Source organism: Dendrobates tinctorius, unplaced genomic scaffold, assembly GCF_039654945.1.
Source record: "Dendrobates tinctorius isolate UK_male_01 unplaced genomic scaffold, ASM3965494v1 ptg000367l, whole genome shotgun sequence".
NCBI classification, from domain to species: Eukaryota; Metazoa; Chordata; class Amphibia; order Anura; family Dendrobatidae; genus Dendrobates; species Dendrobates tinctorius.
This window is the reverse complement of record NW_027362033.1, coordinates 4,994,263-5,019,917: the sequence shown is the minus strand read 5'-3', so window position 1 is coordinate 5,019,917 and position 25,655 is coordinate 4,994,263. Positions and strand designations below refer to the sequence as shown.

General features: G+C 47.6%; 1 protein-coding gene across 2 annotated transcripts in view; it reads left to right on the top strand.

Annotated features, from left to right (window-relative positions):
- LOC141075716 (disintegrin and metalloproteinase domain-containing protein 33-like) overlaps positions 1 to 25,655 on the top strand; it is a 145,450-nt gene that overhangs the window by 33,805 nt on the left and 85,990 nt on the right. For both annotated transcript variants that reach the window (XM_073562866.1, XM_073562865.1), the window contains exon 2: positions 8,910 to 8,989. In XM_073562866.1, the coding sequence (XP_073418967.1) occupies positions 8,910 to 8,989 (80 nt within the window). The remainder of the gene's footprint in view (positions 1 to 8,909; positions 8,990 to 25,655) is intronic.

The window sequence follows — 25,655 nt, the reverse complement described above, 5'->3', positions numbered from 1 at the left end:
ATATAGTAATAGAACTCCTCTGTGCCTCCATATAGTAATAGTGCCCCCTCTGTGCCTCCATATAGTAATAGTGCTCCCTCTGTATCCCCATATAGTAATAGTGCTCCCTCTGTGCCTCCATATAGTAAAATTGCCCCCTCTGTGCCTCCATATAGTAATAGTGCCCCCTCTGTGCCTCCATATAGTAATAGTGCCCCCTCTGTGCCTCCATATAGTAATAGTGCCCCCTCTGTGCCTCCATATAGTAATAGTGCCCCCTCTGTGACTCCATGTAGTAATAGTGCCCCCTCTGTGCCTCCATATGGTAATAGTGCCCCCTCTGTGCCTCCATATAGTAATAGTGCCCCCTCTGTGCCTCCATATAGTAATAGTGGCCCCTCTGTGCCTCCATGTAGTAATAGTACCCCCTCTGTGCCTCCATATAGTAATAGTGCCCCTTCTGTGCCTCCCTGTAGTAATAGTGCCCCCTCTGTGCCTCCATATAGTAATAGAACTCCTCTGTGCCTCCATATAGTAATAGTGCCCCCTCTGTGCCTCCATATAGTAATAGTGCTCCCTCTGTATCCCCATATAGTAATAGTGCTCCCTCTGTGCCTCCATATAGTAAAATTGCCCCCTCTGTGCCTCCATATAGTAATAGTGCCCCCTCTGTGCCTCCATATAGTAATAGTGCCCCCTCTGTGCCTCCATATAGTAATAGTGCCCCCTCTGTGCCTCCATATAGTAATAGTGCCCCCTCTGTGACTCCATGTAGTAATAGTGCCCCCTCTGTGCCTCCATATGGTAATAGTGCCCCCTCTGTGCCTCCATATAGTAATAGTGCCCCCTCTGTGCCTCCATATAGTAATAGTGCCCCCTCTGTGCCTCCATATAGTAATAGTGTCCCCTCTGTGCCTCCATATAGTAATAGTGCCCCCTCTGTGCCTCCATATAGTAATAGTGCCCCCTCTGTGCCTCCATGTAGTAATAGTGCCCCCTCTGTGCCTCCATATAGTAATAGTGCCCCCTCTGTGCCTCCATATAGTAATAGTGCCCCCTCTGTGCCTCCATATAGTAATAGTGCCCCCTCTGTGCCTCCATGTAGTAATAGTGCCCCCTCTGTGCCTCCATGTAGTAATAGTGCCCCCTCTGTACCTCCATCTAGTAATAGTGCCCCCTCTGAGCCTCCATATAATAGTGCCCCCTCTGTGCCTCCATATAGTAATAGTGCCCCCTCTGTGCCTCCAAATAGTAATAGTGCCCCCCTGTGCCTCCATATAGTAATAGTGCCCCTCTGTGCCTCCATATAGTAATATTGCCCCTCTGTGCCCCCATATAGCAATAGTGCTCCCTCTGTGCCTCCAAATAGCAATAGTGCCCCCTCTGTGCCCCCATATAGTAATAGTGCCCCCTCTGTGCCTCTATATAGTAATAGTGCCCCCTCTGTGCCTCCATATAGTAATAGTGCCCCCTCTGTGCCTCCATATAGTAATAGTGCCCCCTCTGTGACTCCATATAGTAATAGTGCCCCCTCTGTGCCTACATATAGTAATAGTGCCCCCTCTGTGCCTACATATAGTAATAGTGCCCCCTCTGTGCCTACATATAGTAATAGTGCCCCCTCTGTGCCTACATATAATAGTGCCCCCTCTGTGCCTCCAAGTAGTAAGTGCCTCCTCTGTGCCTCCACATAATAATAGTGCCCCCTCTGTGCCTACATATAGTAATAGTGCCCCCTCTGTGCCTCCATATAGTAATAGTGCCCCCTCTGTGCCTCCATATAGTAATAGTGCCCCCTCTGTGCCTCCAAGTAGTAATAGTGCCCCCTCTGTACCTCCATATAGTAATAGTGCCCCCTCTGTGCCTCCATAAAGTAGTAGTGCCCCCTCTGTGCCTCCATATAGTAATAGTGCCCCTCTGTGCCTCCATATAGTAATAGTGCCCCTCTGTGCCCCCATTTAGTAATAGTGCCCCTCTGTGCCCCCATTTAGTAATAGTGCCCCTCTGTGCCCCCATATAGTAATAGTGCTCCCTCTGTGCCTCCATATAGCAATAGTACCCCCTCTGTGCCTCCATATAGTAATAGTGCCCCCTCTGTGCCTGCATATAGTAATAGTGCTCCCTCTGTGCCTCAATATAGTAATAGTGCCCCCTCTGTGCCTCAATATAGTAATAGTGCCCCCTCTGTGCCTCCAAGTAGTAATAGTGCCCCCTCTGTGCCTCCACATAATAATAATAGTGCCCCCTCTGTGCCTCCCTGTAGGAATAGTGCCCCCTCTGTGTGCCCCCTCTGTGCCTCCATATAGTAATAGTTCCCCCTCTGTGCCTCCATATAGTAATAGTGCGCCCTCTGTGTCTCCATATAGTAATGGTGCTCCCTCTGTGCCTCCATATAGTAATAGTGCCCCCTCTGTGCCTCCATATAGTAATAGTGCCTCTTCTGTGCCTCCGTGTAGTAATAGTGCCCCCTCTGTGCCTCCATATAGTAATAGTGCTCCCTCTGTGCCTCCATATAGTAATAGTGCCCCCTCTGTGCCCCCATATAGTAATAGTGCCCCCTCTGTGTCTCCATATAGTAATAGTGCCCCCTCTGTGCCTCCATATAGTAATAGTGCTCCCTCTGTGCCTCCATATAGTAATAGTGCCCCCTCTGTGCCTCCATATAGTAATAGTGCCCCCTCTGTGCCTCCATGTAGTAATAGTGCCCCCTCTGTGCCTCCATGTAGTAATAGTGCCCCCTCTGTGCCTCCATATAGTAATAGTGCCCCCTCTGTGCCTCCATATAGTAATAGTGCCCCCTCTGTGCCTCCATATAGTAATAGTGCCCCTTCTGTGCCTCCCTGTAGTAATAGTGCCCCCTCTGTGCCTCCCTATAGTAATAGTGCCCCTTCTGTGCCTCCGTGTAGTAATAGTGCCCCTTCTGTGCCTCCGTGTAGTAATAGTGCCCCCTCTGTGCCTCCATATAGTAATAGTGCTCCCTCTGTGTCTCCATATAGTAATAGTGCCCCCTCTGTGCCTCCGTGTAGTAATAGTGCTCCCTCTGTGCCTCCATATAGTAATAGTGCCTCCTCTGTGTCTCTATATAGTAATAGTGCCCCCTCTGTGCCTCCGTGTAGTAATAGTGCCCCCTCTGTGCCTCCATATAGTAATAGTGCCCCCTCTGTGCCTCCATATAGTAATAGTGCCTCCTCTGTGTCTCTATATAGTAATAGTGCCCCCTCTGTGCCTCCGTGTAGTAATAGTGCTCCCTCTGTGCCTCCGTGTAGTAATATTGCCCCCTCTGTGCCTTCGTGTAGTAATAGTGCCCCTCTGTGCCTCCGTATAGTAATAGTGCCCCTCTGTGCCTCCGTATAGTAATAGTGCCCCTCTGTGCCTCCGTATAGTAATAGTGCCCCTCTGTGCCTCCATATAGTAATAGTGCCCCCTCTGTGCCTCCGTGTAGTAATAGTGCCCCCTCTGTGCCTCCGTGTAGTAATACTGCCCCCTCTGTGCCTCCGTGTAGTAATAGTGCCCCTCTGTGCCTCCGTATAGTAATAGTGCCCCCTCTGTGCCTCCGTATAGTAATAGTGCCCCCTCTGTGCCTCCGTATAGTAATAATGCCTCCTCTGTGTCTCCGTATAGTAATAGTGCCCCCTCTGTGCCTCCATATATTAATAGTGCCTCCTCTGTGTCTCCATATAGTAATAGTGCCCCCTCTGTGCCTCCATATAGTAATAGTGCCCCTCTGTGCCTCCGTGTAGTAATAGTGCTCCCTCTGTGCCTCCGTGTAGTAATAGTGCCCCCTCTGTGCCTCCGTGTAGTAATAGTGCCCCTCTGTGCCTCCGTGTAGTAATAGTGCCCCTCTGTGCCTCCGTATAGTAATAGTGCCCCTCTGTGCCTCCGTATAGTAATAGTGCCCCTCTGTGCCTCCATATAGTAATAGTGCCCCCTCTGTGCCTCCATATAGTAATAGTGCCCCCTCTGTGCCTCCATATAGTAATAATGCCTCCTCTGTGTCTCCATATAGTAATAGTGCCCCTCTGTGCCTCCATATAGTAATAGTGCCCCTCTGTGCCTCCGTGTAGTAATAGTGCCCCCTCTGTGCCTCCGTGTAGTAATAGTGCCCCCTCTGTGCCTCCGTGTAGTAATAGTGCCCCCTCTGTGCCTCCGTGTAGTAATAGTGCCCCTCTGTGCCTCCGTGTAGTAATAGTGCCCCTCTGTGCCTCCATATAGTAATAGTGCCCCTCTGTGCCTCCATATAGTAATAGTGCCCCCTCTGTGCCTCCATATAGTAATAGTGCCCCCTCTGTGCCTCCATATAGTAATAGTGCCTCCTCTGTGCCTCCATATAGTAATAGTGCCCCCTCTGTGCCTCCATATAGTAATAGTGCCCCCTCTGTGCCTCCATATAGTAATAGTGCCTCCTCTGTGTCTCTATATAGTAATAGTGCCCCCTCTGTGCCTCCATATAGTAATAGTTCCCCCTCTGTGCCTCCATATAGTAATAGTGCCCCCTCTGTGCCTCCATGTAGTAATAGTGCCCCCTCTGTGCCTCTATATAGTAATAGTGCCCCCTCTGTGCATCCATGTAGTAATAGTGTTTTGCAGCCAGTATAGAAAACAATCAGACCACTACACTGTACAGTATGTGAGGGGTTAAACCATGGATGGAGAGAATGAAGCTGTCATCACTGCAAGTCCTGGAATCTACATCATCCTACTCCCTGATCACCAGACAGCTGCATCCTGCCCAGCACCTGCCACAGTCATCACTGCAGCCACATGACCTCCGCTCTCATCTTCCTTCCTCCTCTGCAGCGCTCCAACTGTATTATTCTGCTGGTGCAGTCACTGTGTACATACATTACATTACTGATCCTGAGTTACCTCCTGTATTATACTCCAGAGCTGCACTCACTATTCTGCTGGTGCAGTCACTGTGTACATACATTACATTACTGATCCTGAGTTACATCCTGTATTATACTTCAGAGCTGCACTCACTATTCTGCTGGTCCAGTCACTGTGTACATACATTACATTACTGATCCTGAGTTACATTCTGTATTACACCCCAGAGCTGCACTCACTATTCTGCTGGTGCAGTCACTGTGTACATACATTACATTACTGATCCTGAGTTACATCCTGTATTATACCCCAGAGGTGCACTCACTATTCTGCTGGTGCAGTCGCTGTGTACATACATTACATTACTGATCCTGAGTTACATCCTGTATTATACCCCAGAGCTGCACTCACTATTCTGCTGGTGGAGTCATTGTGTGCATACATTACATTACTGATCCTGAGTTACATCCTGTATTATACTCCAGAGCTGCACTCACTATTCTGCTGGTGGAGTCACTGTGTACATACATTACATTACTGATCCTGAGTTACACCCTGTATTATACTCCAGAGCTGCACTCACTATTCTGCTGGTGGAGTCACTGTGTACATACATTACATTACTGATCCTGAGTTACATCCTGTATTATACTCCAGAGCTGCACTCACTATTCTGCTGGTGGAGTCACTGTGTACATACATTACATTACTGATCCTGAGTTACACCCTGTATTATACTCCAGAGCTGCACTCACTATTCTGCTGGTGCAGTCGCTGTGTGCATACATTACATTACTGATCCTGAGTTACATCCTGTATTATACTCCAGAGCTGCACTCACTATTCTGCTGGTGGAGTCATTGTGTGCATACATTACATTACTGATCCTGAGTTACATCCTGTATTATACTCCAGAGCTGCACTCACTATTCTGCTGGTGGAGTCACTGTGTACATACATTACATTACTGATCCTGAGTTACACCCTGTATTATACTCCAGAGCTGCACTCACTATTCTGCTGGTGGAGTCACTGTGTACATACATTACATTACTGATCCTGAGTTACATTCTGTATTATACTCCAGAGCTGCACTCACTATTCTGCTGGTGCAGTCACTTTGTACATACATTACTGATTCTGAGTTACATCCTGTATTATACTCCAGAGGTGCGCTCACTATTCTGCTGGTGCAGTCACTGTGTACATACATTACATTACTGATCCTGAGTTACATCCTGTATTATACTCCAGAGCTGCACTCTCTATTCTGCTGGTGCAGTCACTGTGTACATACATTACATTACTGATCCTGAGTTACGTCCTGTATTATACCCCAGAGCTGCAATCACTATTCTGCTGGTGCAGTCACTGTGTACATACATGACAATAGTGATCCTGAGTTACATCCTGTATTATACTCCAGAGCTGCACTCTCTATTCTGCTGGTGCAGTCACTGTGTACATACATTACATTACTGATTCTGAGTTACCTCCTGTATTATACTCCAGAGCTGCACTCACTATTCTGCTGGTGCAGTCACTGTGTACATACATTACATTACTGATCCTGAGTTACATCCTGTATTATACTTCAGAGCTGCACTCACTATTCTGCTGGTCCAGTCACTGTGTACATACATTACATTACTGATCCTGAGTTACATTCTGTATTACACCCCAGAGCTGCACTCACTATTCTGCTGGTGCAGTCACTGTGTACATACATTACATTACTGATCCTGAGTTACATCCTGTATTATACCCCAGAGGTGCACTCACTATTCTGCTGGTGCAGTCGCTGTGTACATACATTACATTACTGATCCTGAGTTACATCCTGTATTATACCCCAGAGCTGCACTCACTATTCTGCTGGTGGAGTCATTGTGTGCATACATTACATTACTGATCCTGAGTTACATCCTGTATTATACTCCAGAGCTGCACTCACTATTCTGCTGGTGGAGTCACTGTGTACATACATTACATTACTGATCCTGAGTTACATCCTGTATTATACTCCAGAGCTGCACTCACTATTCTGCTGGTGGAGTCACTGTGTACATACATTACATTACTGATCCTGAGTTACACCCTGTATTATACTCCAGAGCTGCACTCACTATTCTGCTGGTGCAGTCGCTGTGTGCATACATTACATTACTGATCCTGAGTTACATCCTGTATTATACTCCAGAGCTGCACTCACTATTCTGCTGGTGGAGTCATTGTGTGCATACATTACATTACTGATCCTGAGTTACATCCTGTATTATACTCCAGAGCTGCACTCACTATTCTGCTGGTGGAGTCACTGTGTACATACATTACATTACTGATCCTGAGTTACACCCTGTATTATACTCCAGAGCTGCACTCACTATTCTGCTGGTGGAGTCACTGTGTACATACATTACATTACTGATCCTGAGTTACATTCTGTATTATACTCCAGAGCTGCACTCACTATTCTGCTGGTGCAGTCACTTTGTACATACATTACTGATTCTGAGTTACATCCTGTATTATACTCCAGAGGTGCGCTCACTATTCTGCTGGTGCAGTCACTGTGTACATACATTACATTACTGATCCTGAGTTACATCCTGTATTATACTCCAGAGCTGCACTCTCTATTCTGCTGGTGCAGTCACTGTGTACATACATTACATTACTGATCCTGAGTTACGTCCTGTATTATACCCCAGAGCTGCAATCACTATTCTGCTGGTGCAGTCACTGTGTACATACATGACAATAGTGATCCTGAGTTACATCCTGTATTATACTCCAGAGCTGCACTCTCTATTCTGCTGGTGCAGTCACTGTGTACATACATTACATTACTGATCTTGAGTTACATCCTGTATTATACCCCAGAGCTGCACTCACTATTCTGCTGGTGCAGTCACTGTGTACATACATTACATTACTGATCCTGAGTTACATCCTGTATTATACCCCAGAGCTGCAATCACTATTCTGCTGGTGCAGTCACTGTGTACATACATGACAATAGTGATCCTGAGTTACATCCTGTATTATACTCCAGAGCTGCACTCACTATTCTGCTGGTGCAGTCACTGTGTACATTACATTACTGATCCTGAGTTATGTCCTGTATTATACTCCAGAGCTGCACTCACTATTCTGCTGGTGCAGTCACTGTGTACATACATTACATTACTGATCCTGAGTTACATCCTGTATTGCACCCCAGAGCTGCACTCACTATTCTGCTGGTGCAGCCACTGTGTGCATTCATTACATTACTGATCCTGAGTTACACCCTGTATTATACTCCAGAGCTGCACTCACTATTTTGCTGGTGCAGTCACTGTGTACATACATTACTGATCCTGAGTTACATCCTGTATTATACCCCAGAGCTGCACTCACTATTCTGCTGGTGCAGTCACTGTGTACATACATTACTGATCCTGAGTTACATCCTGTATTATACCCCAGAGCTGCACTCACTATTCTGCTGGTGCAGTCACTGTATACATACATTACATTACTGATCCTGAGTTACATCCTGTATTATACCCCAGAGCTGCACTCACTATTCTGCTGGTGCAGTCACTGTGTACATACATCACATTACTGATCCTGAGTTACATCCTGTATTATACTCTAGAGCTGCACTCACTATTCTGCTGGAGCAGTCACTGTGTACATACATTACTGATCCTGAGTTACATCCTGTATTATACTCCAGAGCTGCACTCACTATTCTGCTGGTGCAGTCACTGTGTACATACATTACTGATCCTGAGTGTCATTACTGTGTGCATTATCTCTGTACTGTGACATCAGTGTGTGCATTATCCCTGTACTGTGACATCACTGTGTGCATTATCCCTGTACTGTGACATCACTGTGTGTATTATCCCTGTACTGTGACATCACTGTGTGTATTATCCCTGTAATGTGACATCACTGTGTATTATCCCTGTACTGTGACATCACTGTGTATTATCCCTGTTCATTGACATCACTGTGTGTATTATCCCTGTCCTGTGACATCACTGTGTGTATTATCCCTGTCCTGTGACATCACAGAGTGCATTATTATATTTTGCTTTTTTTTTTAGTGGAGACACAGGGCGAAGCAGTGACTGTACAATGGCTGCTGAACGGACGGTTGCGAAGGTCTCTGCGATCACAGAGCAAGGTAAGGTGCTAAGAACATGGGGTGCGGGGCGAAGGCCGAGGACACCGTGGGGTGCGGGGCGGAGGCTGAGGACGCCGGAAGTGCGGGGTGGGGGATGCCGTGGATGCGGGGCTCTGGCTCTGGACGCTAGGGGTGCAGTGAGTGATGGACGCCGGGTCTCTATGAGGAGGCTGGGGTGCAGCGGGTTCACGATGTGACGACTTTGTTGCGACATTGCGGTTTTCTTCAGAAGTGGCTTCACCACAAATAGGGAAGTGCGCCCATGTGCAACTTAACCCTTCCCACCCCACTGTGGTGTAAGTGGTCAGGTAGTGCAGACAGCCACCATATGTGAACTGGTCCTATACCGAATGTGGGATGAGGAGTAGTCAGCGGTGGGTGAGCCTCGTGGCGGTGGGGTGGTCCTCCTAATCGATAGGGTGGTTCCTCCTTGTCGGTGGGGGGTTCCTCCTGGTGGTGGGTTGGTCCTCCTTGTTGGTGTGGTGTTCCTCCTTGTCGGTGGGGTGTTCCTCCTGTTAGTGGGTTGGTCCTCCTTTTCGGTGGGGTGTTCCTCCTTGTCGGTGGATTGGTCCTCCTTGTCTTTGGGGTGTTCCTCCTGGTGGTGGGTTGGTCCTCCTTGTAGGTGGGGTGTTCCTTCTGTTAGTGGGTTGGTCCTCCTTGTCGTTGGGGTGTTCTTCCTGGTGATGGGTTGATCTCCTTGTCGGTGTGGTGTTCCTCCTTGTCGGTGGGTTGGTCCTCCTTTTCGGTGGGGTGTTCCTCCTTGTCGGTGGATTGGTCCTCCTTGTCTTTGGGGTGTTCCTCCTGGTGGTGGGTTGGTCCTCCTTGTAGGTGGGGTGTTCCTTCTGTTAGTGGGTTGGTCCTCCTTGTCGTTGGGGTGTTCTTCCTGGTGATGGGTTGGTCCTCCTTGTCGGTGGGTTGGTCCTCCTTGTCGGTGGGGTGGTCCTCCTTGTCGGTGGGGTGGTCCTCCTTGTCGGTGGGGTGGTCCTCCTTGTCGGTGGGGTGGTCCTCCTTGTCGGTGGGGTGGTCCTCCTGGTGGTGGGTTGGTCCTCCTTGTCGGTGGGGTGTTCCTCCTGGTGGTAGGTTGGTCCTTCTTGTCGGTGGATTGGTCCTCCTTGTTATTGGGGTGTTCCTCCTGGTGGTGGACTGGTCCTCCTTGTTATTGGGGTGTTCCTCCTGGTGATTGGTTGGTCCTCCTAGTCGGTGTGGTGTTCCTCCTTGTCGGTGGGTTTGTCCTCCTTGCAAGTGGGGTGTTCCTCCCGGTGGTGGGTTGGTCCTCCTTGTCGGTGGGGTGTTCCTCCTGTTGGTGGGGTGGTCCTCCTTGTCGGTGGATTGGTCCTCCTTGTTATTGGGGTGTTCCTCCTGGTGGTGGGTTGGTCCTCCTTGTCGGTGGGGTGTTCCTCCTGATGGTGGGTTGGTCCTCCTTGTCGGTGGGGTGTTCCTCCTGATGGTGGGTTGGTCCTCCTTGTCGGTGGGGTGTTCCTCCTGATGGTGGGTTGGTCCTCCTTGTCGGTGGGGTGTTCCTCCTGATGGTGGGTTGGTCCTTCTTGTCGGTGCATTGGTCCTCCTTGTCGGTGGATTGGTCCTCCTTGTTATTGGGGTGTTCCTCCTGGTGATTGGTTGGTCCTCCTAGTCGGTGTGGTGTTCCTCCTTGTCGGTGGGTTTGTCCTCCTTGCCAGTGGGGTGTTCCTCCCGGTGGTGGGTTGGTCCTCCTTGTCGGTGGGGTGTTCCTCCTGTTGGTGGGGTGGTCCTCCTTGTCGGTGGATTGGTTCTCCTTGTTATTGGGGTGTTCCTCCTTGTCGGTGGGTTGGTCCTCCTTGTCAGTGGGGTGTTCCTCTTTGTCAGTGGGGTGTTCCTCCCGGTGGTGGGTTGGTCCTCCTTGTCAGTGGGGTGTTCCTCCCGGTGGTGGGTTGGTCCTGCTTGTCGGTGGGGTGTTCCTCCTTGTCGTTGGATTGGTCCTCCTTGTCGATGGGGTGTTCCTCCTGGGGATGGGTTGGTCCTCCTTGTGGTGTTCCTCTTTGTCGGTGGGTTTGTCCTCCTTGTCAGTGGGGTGTTCCTCTTTGTCGGTGGGTTTGTCCTCCTTGTCAGTGGGGTGTTCCTCCCGGTGGTGGGTTTGTCCTCCTTGTCAGTGGGGTGTTCCTCCTGGTGGTGGGTTGGTCGTCCTTGTCGGTGTGGTGTTCCTCCTGGTGGTGGGTTGGTCCTCCTTGTCAGTGGGGTGTTCCTCTTTGTCGGTGGGTTTGTCCTCCTTGTCGGTGGGGTGTTCCTCCCGGTGGTGGGTTGGTCCTCCTTGTTATTGGGGTGTTCCTCGTGGTGGTGTGTTGGTCCTCCTTGTCGGTGGGGTGTTCCTCCCGGTGGTGGGTTGGTCCTGCTTGTCGGTGGGGTGTTCCTCCCGGTGGTGGGTTGGTCCTCCTTGTCGGTGGGGTGTTCCTCCCGGTGGTGGGTTGGTCCTCCTTGTCGGTGGGGTGTTCCTCGTGGTGGTGTGTTGGTCCTCCTTGTCGGTGGGGTGTTCCTCCCGGTGGTGGGTTGGCCCTCCTTGTCGGTGGGTTGGTCCTCCTTGTCAGTGGGGTGTTCCTCCCGGTGGTGGGTTGGCCCTCCTTGTCGGTGGGTTGGTCCTCCTTGTCGGTGGGGTGTTCCTCCCGGTGGTGGGTTGGCCCTCCTTGTCGGTGGGTTGGTCCATCTTGTCGGTGGGGTGTTCCTCCCGGTGGTGGTTTGGCCCTCCTTGTCGGTGGGTTGGTCCTCCTTGTCGGTGGGGTGTTCCTCTTTGTCAGTGGGTTTGTCCTCCTTGTCAGTGGGGTGTTCCTCCCGGTGGTAGGTTGGTCCTGCTTGTCGGTGGGGTGTTCCTCCTGGTGGTGGGTTGGCCCTCCTTGTCGGTGGGGTGTTCCTCCCGGTGGTGGGTTGGTCCTGCTTGTCAGTGGGGTGTTCCTCCTGGTGGTGGGTTGGCCCTCCTTGTCAGTGGGGTGTTCCTCCCGGTGGTGAGTTGGTCCTCCTTGTCAGTGGGGTGTTCCTCCTGGTGGTGGGTTGGTCCTGCTTGTCGGTGGTGTGTTCCTCCCGGTGGTGGGTTGGTCCTCCTTGTCGGTGTGGTGTTCCTCCTGGTGGTGGGTTGGTCCTCCTTGTCGGTGTGGTGTTCCTCCTGGTGGTGGGTTGGTCGTCCTTGTCGGTGTGGTGTTCCTCCTGGTGGTGGGTTGGTCGTCCTTGTCGGTGTGGTGTTCCTCCTGGTGGTGGGTTGGTCGTCCTTTGCAGTGGTGTGGTCCTCCTGGCGGTGGGGGGCTTATATGGAGTGATGGCAGGTGTTGGGACCAGTCATGGAGTGGGGTCCGCTCTGGCCCCTGCCTGATGGGCGTCGTCTGCAGATTTTGGCGGCCCCTCTATCTTGGGGCGGTGGCCCCAGTGTGCGACTGTTTATTTCCGTCCAAATAAAACAAATCCTGAGGACTGAGCTCTCGTGTTCTCGGTCTCCCTGGAGGACGGGCGGGGCACCCCCAGTGTAAGACCGAGTGGCTGGGGTGCAGTCGGCAAAGGGTTAACAGCTGTGCTGTAAAGCCCCTGGTGCCGCCGAGTCCGGTTCCAAAGCTACATACAGAAAAGTTCTGAAGAGTCGGACCCCCGGGCCCTCATCTCATAGGGGCCCCGAAACCACAGATACTGTCATCCCTATTCCATCCACGGAAGAGCGTAGCGCCCTTGTATTGTCTGCTGTACAGGACACTGCCCCTCTGTGCTGCACAGGCTTGTACTATGTGCTGTACAGGACACTGCCCCTCTGTGCTGCACAGGCTTGTACTATGTGCTGTACAGGACACTGCCCCTCTGTGCTGCACAGGCTTGTACTATGTGCTGTACAGGACACTGCCCCTCTGTGCTGCACAGGCTTGTACTATGTGCTGTACAGGACACTGCCCCTCTGTGCTGCACAGGCTTGTACTATGTGCTGTACAGGACACGGCCCCTCTGTGCTGCACAGGCTTGTACTATGTGCTGTACAGGACACGGCCCCTCTGTGCTGCACAGGCTTGTACTATGTGCTGTACAGGACACTGCCCCTCTGTGCTGCACAGGCTTGTACTATGTGCTGTACAGGACACTGCCCCTCTGTGCTGCACAGGCTTGTACTATGTGCTGTACAGGACACGGCCCCTCTGTGCTGCACAGGCTTGTACTATGTGCTGTACAGGACACTGCCCCTCTGTGCTGCACAGGCTTGTACTATGTGCTGTACAGGACACTGCCCCTCTGTGCTGCACAGGCTTGTACTATGTGCTGTACAGGACACTGCCCCTCTGTGCTGCACAGGCTTGTACTATGTGCTGTACAGGACACTGCCCCTCTGTGCTGCACAGGCTTGTACTATGTGCTGTACAGGACACGGCCCCTCTGTGCTGCACAGGCTTGTACTATGTGCTGTACAGGACACGGCCCCTCTGTGCTGCACAGGCTTGTACTATGTGCTGTACAGGACACGGCCCCTCTGTGCTGCACAGGCTTGTACTATGTGCTGTACAGGACACTGCCCCTCTGTGCTGCACAGGCTTGTACTATGTGCTGTACAGGACACTGCCCCTCTGTGCTGCACAGGCTTGTACTATGTGCTGTACAGGACACTGCCCCTCTGTGCTGCACAGGCTTGTACTATGTGCTGTACAGGACACGGCCCCTCTGTGCTGCACAGGCTTGTACTATGTGCTGTACAGGACACGGCCCCTCTGTGCTGCACAGGCTTGTACTATGTGCTGTACAGGACACGGCCCCTCTGTGCTGCACAGGCTTGTACTATGTGCTGTACAGGACACTGCCCCTCTGTGCTGCACAGGCTTGTACTATGTGCTGTACAGGACACTGCCCCTCTGTGCTGCACAGGCTTGTACTATGTGCTGTACAGGACAAGGCCCCTCTGTGCTGCACAGGCTTGTACTATGTGCTGCACAGGAAACGGCCCCTCTGTGCTGCACAGGCTTGTACTATGTGCTGCACAGGAAACGGCCCCTCTGTGCTGCACAGGCTTGTACTATGTGCTGCACAGGACACGGTCCCTCTGTGCTGCACAGGCTTGTACTATGTGCTGCACAGGACACGGTCCCTCTGTGCTGCACAGGCTTGTACTATGTGCTGCACAGGACACGGTCCCTCTGTGCTGCACAGGCTTGTACTATGTGCTGCACAGGACACGGTCCCTCTGTGCTGCACAGGCTTGTACTATGTGCTGCACAGGACACGGTCCCTCTGTGCTGCACAGGCTTGTACTATGTGCTGCACAGGACACGGTCCCTCTGTGCTGCACAGGCTTGTACTATGTGCTGCACAGGACACTGCCCCTCTGTGCTGCACAGGCTTGTACTATGTGCTGCACAGGACACTGCCCCTCTGTGCTGCACAGGCTTGTACTATGTGCTGCACAGGACACTGCCCCTCTGTGCTGCACAGGCTTGTACTATGTGCTGCACAGGACACTGCCCCTCTGTGCTGCACAGGCTTGTACTATGTGCTGTACAGGACACTGCCCCTCTGTGCTGCACAGGCTTGTACTATGTGCTGTACAGGACACTGCCCCTCTGTGCTGCACAGGCTTGTACTATGTGCTGTACAGGACACTGCCCCTCTGTGCTGCACAGGCTTGTACTATCTGCTGTACAGGACACCGCCCCTCTGTGCTGCACAGGCTTGTACTATCTGCTGTACAGGACACCGCCCCTCTGTGCTGCACAGGCTTGTACTATGTGCTGTACAGGACACCGCCCCTCTGTGCTGCACAGGCTTGTACTATCTGCTGTACAGGACACCGCCCCTCTGTGCTGCACAGGCTTGTACTATGTGCTGTACAGGACAAGGCCCCTCTGTGCTGCACAGGCTTGTACTATGTGCTGTACAGGACAAGGCCCCTCTGTGCTGCACAGGCTTGTACTATGTGCTGTACAGGACACCGCCCCTCTGTGCTGCACAGGCTTGTACTATGTGCTGTACAGGACACCGCCCCTCTGTGCTGCACAGGCTTGTACTATCTGCTGTACAGTAGACATCCTCTCTGGCCTGCACAGTCTTGTTTTGCATTCTGTACAGTAGACTACTTCTACCACCTGCACAGACTTGTTTCATATCCTTCGGAGTTTACTCTACAAGATATGGCGGCTGCAGGTTGTAGATGTCTCACCGCCCGCCGCACCGCCAGATAAACTGCGCGCTGTGCCGAGAGCGTCAGCGGGGAGCGGACTGTTAATACAGGAGATCCGCCCCTGCGGACCCAAAACCAGAAGTGTCTGCACTGTACAGTGAGGAGCCCCAGACATGGGGTGATGGCACCGACACTGGGGGACGGGTGATGGCACCGGGGGACGGGTGATGGCACCGGGGGACGGGTGATGGCACCGGGGGACGGGTGATGGCACCGACACTGGGGGACGGGTGATGGCACCGACACTGGGGGACGGGTGATGGCACCGACACTGGGGGACGGGTGATGGCACCGACACTGGGGGACGGGTGATGGCACCGACACTGGGGGACGGGTGATGGCACCGACACTGGGGGACGGGTGATGGCACCGACACTGGGGGACGGGTGATGGCACCGACACTGGGGGACGGGTGATGACACTGGGGGTACAGAACGCAGCCTCTTGCATCTTTGGTTGACGACAGCCATTAACGCAGGGCAGCGGTCAGTGTCTGCCCCTAATACATCACCTCTCTTTCTCCTTTGCGGCCATTGTTCTGCAGACCCGACAATGCTCACAGCTGAGGGTTTGTTACACTTGTATCCAGTCTGGACAATGCTCTGTGAGTGGCACATGAGGCTGAGGCTTTGCTACAATGTGTCAGTCTCTATAATTCTATAGTAGATACATTGTATCCCCTCCTGAGCTGAGAGAGGGGCCAGCACTGCACGGGTTAATGCACATTCCCCAGAAGCCAAATCCAGAAATAATGAGAACAGAAAAGATGATAAGAAATCTGTAGAGAAAGTCTGTGAGGGTCTACCTGTGGTGGAGGGGCCACATCCACAGCAGGGCTCCTGACTAACCCCCCTCTGCCATCCACGCCTGGGGGGCACTCAGGCCCCTCGCCCTCATTCACATTCCCATGCAAAGCTGTTTGGCTGCTCCCCCCATGTCCTCCAGCAGCAGGAGGGAAAGTATGTGCCCCCCTGACACCAGAGAACGAGGGAAACACAACCGAAGCCGATAATACCTCCTACACGACCTGAGATACGGAGAAAAGGCGAGAAACCAAATCAGGAAATTCACAGAATATTATTTCCTGCAATAATTTCTTTTCTTCTCAACAACATCTGCCAAATCACATAAATATAACCGAAACCCCAACCAATATCCACCGCACACACCCATCCGGCCCACAATCTGCTCTGATTACCCGAAATGAAACCCTGCACCTGGAAATTAAGAATACAGGATTCATAATACTGCCCCTATGTACAAGAATATAACTACTATAATACTGCCCCTATGTACAAGAATATAACTACTATAATACTGCCCCCTATGTACAAGAATATAACTACTATAATACTGCCCCTATGTACAAGAATATAACTACTATAATACTGCTCCTATGTACAAGAATATAACTACTATAATACTGCCCCTATGTACAAGAATATAACTACTATAATACTGCTCCTATGTGCAAGAATATAACTACTATAATACTGCCCCTATGTACAAGAATATAACTACTATAATACTGCCCCTATGTACAAGAATATAACTACGATAATACTGCTCCCTATGTACAAGAATATAACTACTATAATACTGTCCACTATGTACAAGAATATAACTACTATAATACTGCCCCTATGTACAAGAATATAACTACTATAATACTGCTCCTATGTACAAGAATATAACTACTATAATACTGCTCCTATGTACAAGAATATAACTACTATAATACTGCCCCTATGTACAAGAATATAACTACTATAATACTGCCCCTATGTACAAGAATATAACTACGATAATACTGCTCCCTATGTACAAGAATATAACTACTATAATACTGCCCCTATGTACAAGAATATAACTACTATAATACTGCCCCTATGTACAAGAATATAACTACTATAATACTGCCCCTATGTACAAGAATATAACTACTATAATACTGCTCCTATGTACAAGAATATAACTACTATAATACTGCCCCTATGTACAAGAATATAACTACTATAATACTGCCCCTATGTACAAGAATATAACTACTATAATACTGCCCCTATGTACAAGAATATAACTACTATAATACTGCTCCTATGTACAAGAATATAACTACTATAATACTGCCCCTATGTACAAGAATATAACTACTATAATACTGCCCCTATGTACAAGAATATAACTACTATAATACTGCTCCCTATGTACAAGAATATAACTACTATAATACTGCCCCTATGTACAAGAATATAACTACTATAATACTGCCCCTATGTACAAGAATATAACTACTATAATACTGTCCCCTATGTACAAGACTATAACTACTATAATACTGCCCCTATGTACAAGAATATAACTACTATAATACTGCCCCCTATGTACAAGAATATAACTACTATAATACTGCCCCTATGTACAAGAATATAACTACTATAATACTGCCCCTATGTACAAGAATATAACTACTATAATACTGCTCCCTATGTACAAGAATATATCTACTATAATACTGCCCCCTATGTACAAGAATATAACTACTATAATACTGCCCCTATGTACAAGAATATAACTACTATAATACTGTCCCCTATGTACAAGACTATAACTACTATAATACTGTCCCCTATGTACAAGACTATAACTACTATAATACTGCTCCTATGTACAAGAAAATAACTACTATAATACTGCCCCTATGTACAAGAATATAACTACTATAATACTGCTCCCTATGTACAAGAATATATCTACTATAATACTGCCCCTATGTACAAGAATATATCTACTATAATACTGCCCCTATGTACAAGAATATATCTACTATAATACTGCCCCTATGTACAAGAATATAACTACTATAATACAGCCCCTATGTACAAGAATATAACTACTATAATACTGCTCCCTATGTACAAGAATATATCTACTATAATACTGCCCCTATATACAAGAAAATAACTACTATAATACTGCCCCTATGTACAAGAATATAACTACTATAATACTGCTCCGTATGTACAAGAATATAACTACTATAATACTGCCCCCTATGTACAAGAATATAACTACTATAATACTGCCCCCTATGTACAAGAATATAACTACTATAATACTGCTCCTATGTATAAGAATATAACTACTATAATACTGCCCCTATATACAAGAATATAACTACTATAATACTGCCCCTATGTATAAGAATATAACTACTATAATACTGCTCCTATGTACAAGAATATAACTACTATAATACTGCCCCCTATGTACAAGAATATAACTACTATAATACTGCCCCCTATGTACAAGAATATAACTACTATAATACTGCTCCTATGTATAAGAATATAACTACTATAATACTGCCCCTATATACAAGAATATAACTACTATAATACTGCCCCTATATACAAGAATATAACTACTATAATACTGCTCCTATGTACAAGAATATAACTACTATAATACTGCCCCTATGTATAAGAATATAACTACTATAATACTGCTCCTATGTACAAGAATATAACTACTACAATACTGCCCCTATGTACAAGAATATAACTACTATAATACTGCTCCTATGTACAAGAATATAACTACTATAATACTGCTCCTATGTACAAGAATATAACTACTACAATACTGCCCCCTATGTATAAGAATATAACTACTATAATGATCTTTTTATTTAAAAACTGGCAATCATATATTACAAAAATGTTACATTAAAATCTCAAAGCAATAAATAGTAAAGGAGATAAATGTTGTTACATCACCTAAACAATAGCATTAGCAAACATTGACAAATCCCGATACATGGATGTTCCTCCAGTTCACATTCCCTGGGTTCCCCTTTATATCCTTCTTATATACGGCCTTGAGACTTTCTAGGATCTTACACCTGACAGTATCACAGGACAGGACTTCCTTATTGATGAGCAGGCAGCACCGCGCACACCACAGATGGTAGATGGTCACCACATTTATTATACACAGAGAGCTTCTGTCATACGCCCTGAGCTTAGGTTGGAAGTCTCCGTATAGCAGCTGACCATACGACTGTCCCATCAGGTGCGGTAACTTTAGGGACAAGGACACAGACTCCCATACCTGCATACTGAAGGGGCACTCTAACAGCAGATGGTCCATCGTCTCCAGTATATGGGGGCACTCTTCTCTGGGACAGGATCTGTCTGATACATTCCTGCACTTTAGATTATCTCTAACGTACATCTTACCATGGAGTGCCAGCCACGCTACGTCTCTCATATGAGGGGGAACTCTGGGATCGAGCACATTTTTTACAGCCCATTTTACATCCAGACTCGGAGCGCCCCTCAGTTGTACCTGGACACTGAAGTGAGATGACAGGACATTCTTATACAGCTCCTTCCTACTAAGCTGCTTGATGTCATCATACAAGATCCTCCATCTGACGACCTTACTTATTATGTGGACACCGTACCAAGAAACATTATTCTTTAGTCGTCCTGAGATTCTCTTGATGGGGTCCCCTACCGACTACACAGACACAAACTGCTGGATCTGGCTCTTAAACAAACAAGACCATGGCACCTTCTCTGAATTCTTACAAAACGAAAAATTCTTCATGAGAAACAAAAGATTAAAGAAGAGCTCCGGACAAGGCATGGCGAGACCACCATCCTTATGATGGAGATAGAGAATGTTTCTCCTGACCACATTCACCCTGTTGCCCCACAAGAAGTGAAAGAAGACATTGGTGAGTCTGGGGAGCAACGTATCTGGCAGCGGGAACACCACACTGATATAGAGGAACAGCGGGAGCAGGAAGGTCTTCAGCAGGCGGATCTTCTCCAGATATGTCAGCTTCCAGTGTCTCCAGCTCTGCACCTTCCGCTCACACACCACCAGCTTCTCCTCCCAGTTCAGCTTCCCATCATCTACAGCACCAAACACAACTCCCAAAATCTTTATCTGATCCTGAACTGTTCTGAAGGGCACAGAGAAGATACCAAGGTCACTCCCCAGCCACAACGCCTCGCTCTTCTCCATGTTCACAGAGGAGTTAGACACTTGGGAGAAGGCCGTGATCTCCTGCTGTAGAGCCGCACAGTCACCTCTAGAAGACACCACAACCGACACATCATCCGCATAGGCACAGAACTTTACCTCCTCCACCATACTTTGGAGGTGGCACCTCAGCCCTGTAAAATCTCTATGATCCTGCAGTTTTCTGAGGAAAGGATCCAGACTGAAAACATGCAACAATGGGCTGAGAGGACAGCCCTGCCTCACCCCTGACATGATCGCAAAGGGCTCAACCAAGTGACCATTAATCAGCGGCAGGCTTATAGCTTCCTCATACAGAAATCGCAGCCACTGCACAAACCGCATCGGGAGGCCATACTGTAACAACACCTGATACAGGTAATCATGATGGACTCCATCAAAGGCTTTACTCTGGTCTAAGCCCACAATATACGCCCCACATGGTGCTGCTTCATGTACGTCACGGCTTCTCTCACCAACAACAATGAGTCCTCTATCGTCCGACCCTTCACACCACACGTCTGGTTGGCGATGATGAGCTCACCCGCCACCTCACTCAGCCGATAATACAAGATCTTGGCCAGAATTTTATAATCCGTGTTCAGCAGAGACAATGGACGCCAGTTCTTTATATCTTTTAGATTTCCTTTTTTTGCCAAAAGGACCAGAACAGATTTATACTGGGACGGTAGAAGCTTCCCTGCAGAGAGGCAATCATTATAGACCTGCACCAGGTCCGGAGCTAATAAGTCCCGGAACTCTCTATAAAACTCGCTGGTCAGGCCGTCCAGCCCCGGGCTCTTGTTGGCCTTTAAGGAGTCAATGCTCTTCTTCACCTCCTCCTCAGTTATGGGACCGGCCATACTATCTGCCTGTGTGGGGTCTAGTGTTGGTAGGGACACCCCCTTCAGGTAGGCATTAATGGCTTCCTTATCAATATTAGCCCCTTTATAGAGATCTCTATAATAATCAGCAATGATCTTGTGGACTTTCTCCGGCTCTGACTGCTCCACCCCATTCTCATCCAACAAACCAGTAATTAGCTTCTTACTGACCCTGTTTTTACAGGCAATGAAAGGATCTGGGTTATGAACGCCCCAATTATCAAACTGTCCCTCCGCCTTGAGAGACTTGATGCGATCATACTGCAGCTCCCTCATTCGCTGCTTTATATGGCTGACGATCCGTCCATCCACCTCCTCACCACCATTCATCCTGCTATATAGCCGGCTCAGTTGCAGTCTCAGGGCAGAGTATCTCATATACTCCATGCTACATGTTCACAGACTTAAGAGTGGAAAAGCCAAACTTCACATGCCACAAATGCAAGCTTGTGTCCCTGTTGGAGGAAAAGTTGCAAAATCTCGAAGAGAGGTTAGCTACGTTGAAGATCATTAAGGAAGGTGAAGAGTTCTTGGACAGAGCAGAATTATCTCTTCATGTTACAGAAAGAGAAGAAATTCGAAGTGCACCTGAAGAAACAGAGGAATGGAGACATGTGACCCAGAGAAGCAGGAGGATCAGGAGGCAGTCAGCACCCATACTGCTCAGGAACCAGTACCAGGCTCTCACGCAGGAAAACAATGAAGAAATACATCAGGATAAGACTTTGCCAACAAGCAGCAACCTTGTACGCCTTCAGAGTCCTCCTGGATGGAGAAAGAAAAATGTTGTGAAGAAGAAACGGAGAGTGGTGGTCATGGGGGATTCCCTGTTGAGAGGAACTGAGGCCGCTATCTGCAGACCGGATATAACTACAAGAGAAATGTGTTGTCTTCCAGGTGCAAAAATTAAAGATGTGTCTGACAGGATATCAGGACTCTTCAGACCTACAGATGACTACCCATTCCTGCTACTACATGTGGGGACAAATGACACCGCAAGAAACGACCTGGAAACCATCTGCAGAGACTTTGAAGACTTAGGCAAGAAAGTGAAAGAACTGGGAGCGCAGGTGGTCTTCTCTTCCATCCTCCCAGTGGATGGCCATGGAACAAGGAGGTGGAATAAGATTCTGCAGGTGAACAACTGGCTACGTCGATGGTGCCGTCAGCAACGATTTGGATTTCTGGATCACGGAGTGAACTACTTATACGATGGACTACTTGCTAGAGATGGGGTGCACCTTACGAAGACTGGAAAGCATGTATTTGGAAGTCGCCTTGCTACACTTGTAAGGAGAGCTTTAAACTAGAACAACATGGGAAGGGAAGCAAAAGACCAGAAAAAGCCATACACCTGACAAATGCTATTGAGAACTCTGCTATTAGAAGTGGAAAGGAAGAACAAAGACAAAAGAATCTAATTAATAAAAATATTGGAGAAAGAGAAACCAATCACAAACTAAAATGTTTCTATACTAATGCACAAAGCATGGGCAACAAACAAGGAGAATTGGAACTACTAACACAGGAAAAGAAATATGATGTCATTGGAATCACTGAAACTTGGTGGGACAATACACATGATTGGAATACAAGACTAGAAGGATACAACTTATTTGCAAGAAACAGACTTGATAAACGAGGAGGAGGTGTCGCATTGTATGTTAGAAACGCGTATATCTGCACAGAGATTGAAGCTTCAGAGACTGGGAGTTCTGTGGAAACTGTTTGGGTAAGAATACAAGGACAGAACAATGGAAAGGACACCATTGTAGGCATTTACTACAGGCCGCCTGTGCAAGCTGAAGATATGGATGAACTCTTTATGCATCAAATGGCCAAGTTCTCCAAAAAATATGACATAGTTGTCATGGGAGATTTCAACTATCCAGACATTTGTTGGGAATCTCTCTCAGGCAAAACTAACAGGTCAAGGAAATTCTTATCCTCTCTTGCTGACAACTTTATCTTCCAAAAGGTAAGGGAGAAAACAAGGGGAACTGCTACCTTGGATCTAATCCTTATAAACAGGGAGGAAATGGTTAAGGAGGTAAAAGTGGCTGGGACCCTAGGAGGTAGCGACCATGCTATTTTAGAATTTTGGATAACTAGAGGCGGAAGACCTGTGAAGACTCAGACGTCAAGGTTAGATTTCAGAAAGGCAGATTTTAAGGGATTCAGAAAGAGAATTGGAGGGATCCAATGGCTGGATATCCTTAAAGACAAAAATGTCCAGGAAGGATAGGAAATCTTGAAAAATGAAATTCTCAAAGCACAGTTGTTAACAATTCCGAAAAGAGGGAAGAATAGGAAGCAGTTAAGGAAACCAGGATGGATGAACACAGAACTTAAGCACATGCTAAAAAGGAAGAAAAAAATGTTTATAAAATGGAAAGAGGGAGGCATATCTAAAGAAGAATATAATGCTGTCTGCAGAACCTGCAGGGCACAAATCAGATTATCTAAAGCTGAAAATGAATTGAGGCTTGCAAGAGATGTCAAAAGCAATAATAAAGGATTTTGGGGATATGTCAAAAGTAAAAGAAAAGTCAAAGATGCTATAGGATTTTTACAGGATGAAAATGATGAAATGGTAAGACAGGATGTTGAGAAGGCTGAACTTTTAAATTCCTATTTTGCATCTGTTTTCTCTCAGAAAGGAAATGTAACATCAACTGTTATTCACTGTCCTATTAAGGGAATAGAAGAATCCAGGATATCTATAAACAGAAAGATAGTGAGGAAACACTTAGCTAGCCTAAATGAATTCAAGTCTCCAGGTCCAGATGAATTACACCCCAGAGTACTGAAGGAGATAGCAGAAGAAATTTTTGAACCCCTCTCTATAATCTTTGAAAATTCTTGGAGAACAGGAGAAGTGCCAGAAGACTGGAGAAGAGCAAATGTTGTTCCTATCTTCAAAAAGGGGAAGAAGGTGGACCCAGGTAACTATAGGCCAGTGAGTCTGACTTCTATACCAGGAAAGATCTTTGAACAAATTATTAAACAACATGTATGTCAATACCTGGATAAGAATGAAGTGATTAAACAGAGTCAGCATGGGTTTGTAACTAATAAGTCATGTCAGACTAACTTAATTTCCTTCTATGACGGTATCACTGATTGGGTGGATCAAGGAAATGCTGTAGATATAGTATATCTTGACTTCAGCAAAGCATTTGACAAAGTCTCTCATACAATCCTTATTGAAAAAATGATTAAGTATGGAATGGACAAGGCAACTGTTAGGTGGATTCATAACTGGCTTAGTGATCGGACCCAAAGAGTGGTCGTAAATGGCTGCACATCCAGTTGGAAGAATGTCTCAAGTGGGGTACCACAGGGCTCTGTCCTGGGCCCTGTATTGTTCAACATCTTTATCAACGATTTAGATGAAGGAATTGAGGGTAAACTGATTAAATTTGCTGATGACACAAAGCTAGGAGGGATAGCTAATACTAGAGAAGAGAGAGAGAGGATTCAAAAAGATTTAAATAAACTGGAGAAGTGGGCAGCAACTAACAGAATGGTTTTTAACAGGGAGAAATGCAAAGTACTACATCTGGGCAATAAAAATGGAAAAAGCATATACAGAATGGGAGGAATAGGGCTAAGCAACAGCACATGTGAAAAAGACTTGGGTATACTAATAGATCACAGACTGAATATGAGTCAACAGTGTGATGCAGCAGCAAAAAAGGCAAATGCAATTCTAGGATGTATTAACAGAAGCATACAGTCTAGATCACGTGAAGTCATTATTTCCCTCTACTCCTCTTTGGTCAGACCTCATCTGGAATATTGTGTCCAGTTTTGGGCACCACATTTTAAAAAAGACATCAACAAACTGGAGCAAGTTCAGAAAAGAGCGACCAGAATGGTGACCGGTCTGCAAACCCTGTCTTATGAGGAAAGGTTGCAGGATTTGGGAATGTTTAGTTTGCAAAAGAGAAGACTGAGAGGAGACTTAATAGCTGTCTACAAATATCTAAAGGGCTGTCACATTGTAGAAGGATCAACTTTATTCTCATTTGCACAAGGAAAGACTAGAAGCAATGGGATGAAACTGAATGGGAGGAGACACAGATTAGATATTAGAAAAAACTTTTTGACAGTTAGAGTGATCAATGAGTGGAACAGGCTGCCACGAGAAGTGGTGAGTTCTCCTTCAATGGAAGTCTTCAAACAGAGGCTGGACAGACATCTGACTGGGATGATTTAGCGAATCCTGCTTTGAGCAGGGGGTTGGACCAGATGGCCCAGGAGGTCCCTTCCAACTCTACGATTCTATGATTCTATGATTCCATATTACTATGTCTCCTGGCTGCTCGTATAATAAACTGCTTGATGTCACTTTTCATGGTCTCCCACCACTCAGCTGTGTCATCACACATACATTGGGTGGTCCTACGATCATTATAGAAGGTGGTGAAGACCTCTCTGAACCGTGGATCTTGGATCACGGAGCTATTCACCTTCCAGTACCCCTTTCCACAGACCACAGCTTGGGCCAGATCCAGCGTCACGCTCACCATGCAATGGTCAGAGAACTCCAGAGGGCTGATCCTGTACTGAGAGCATCTCACCT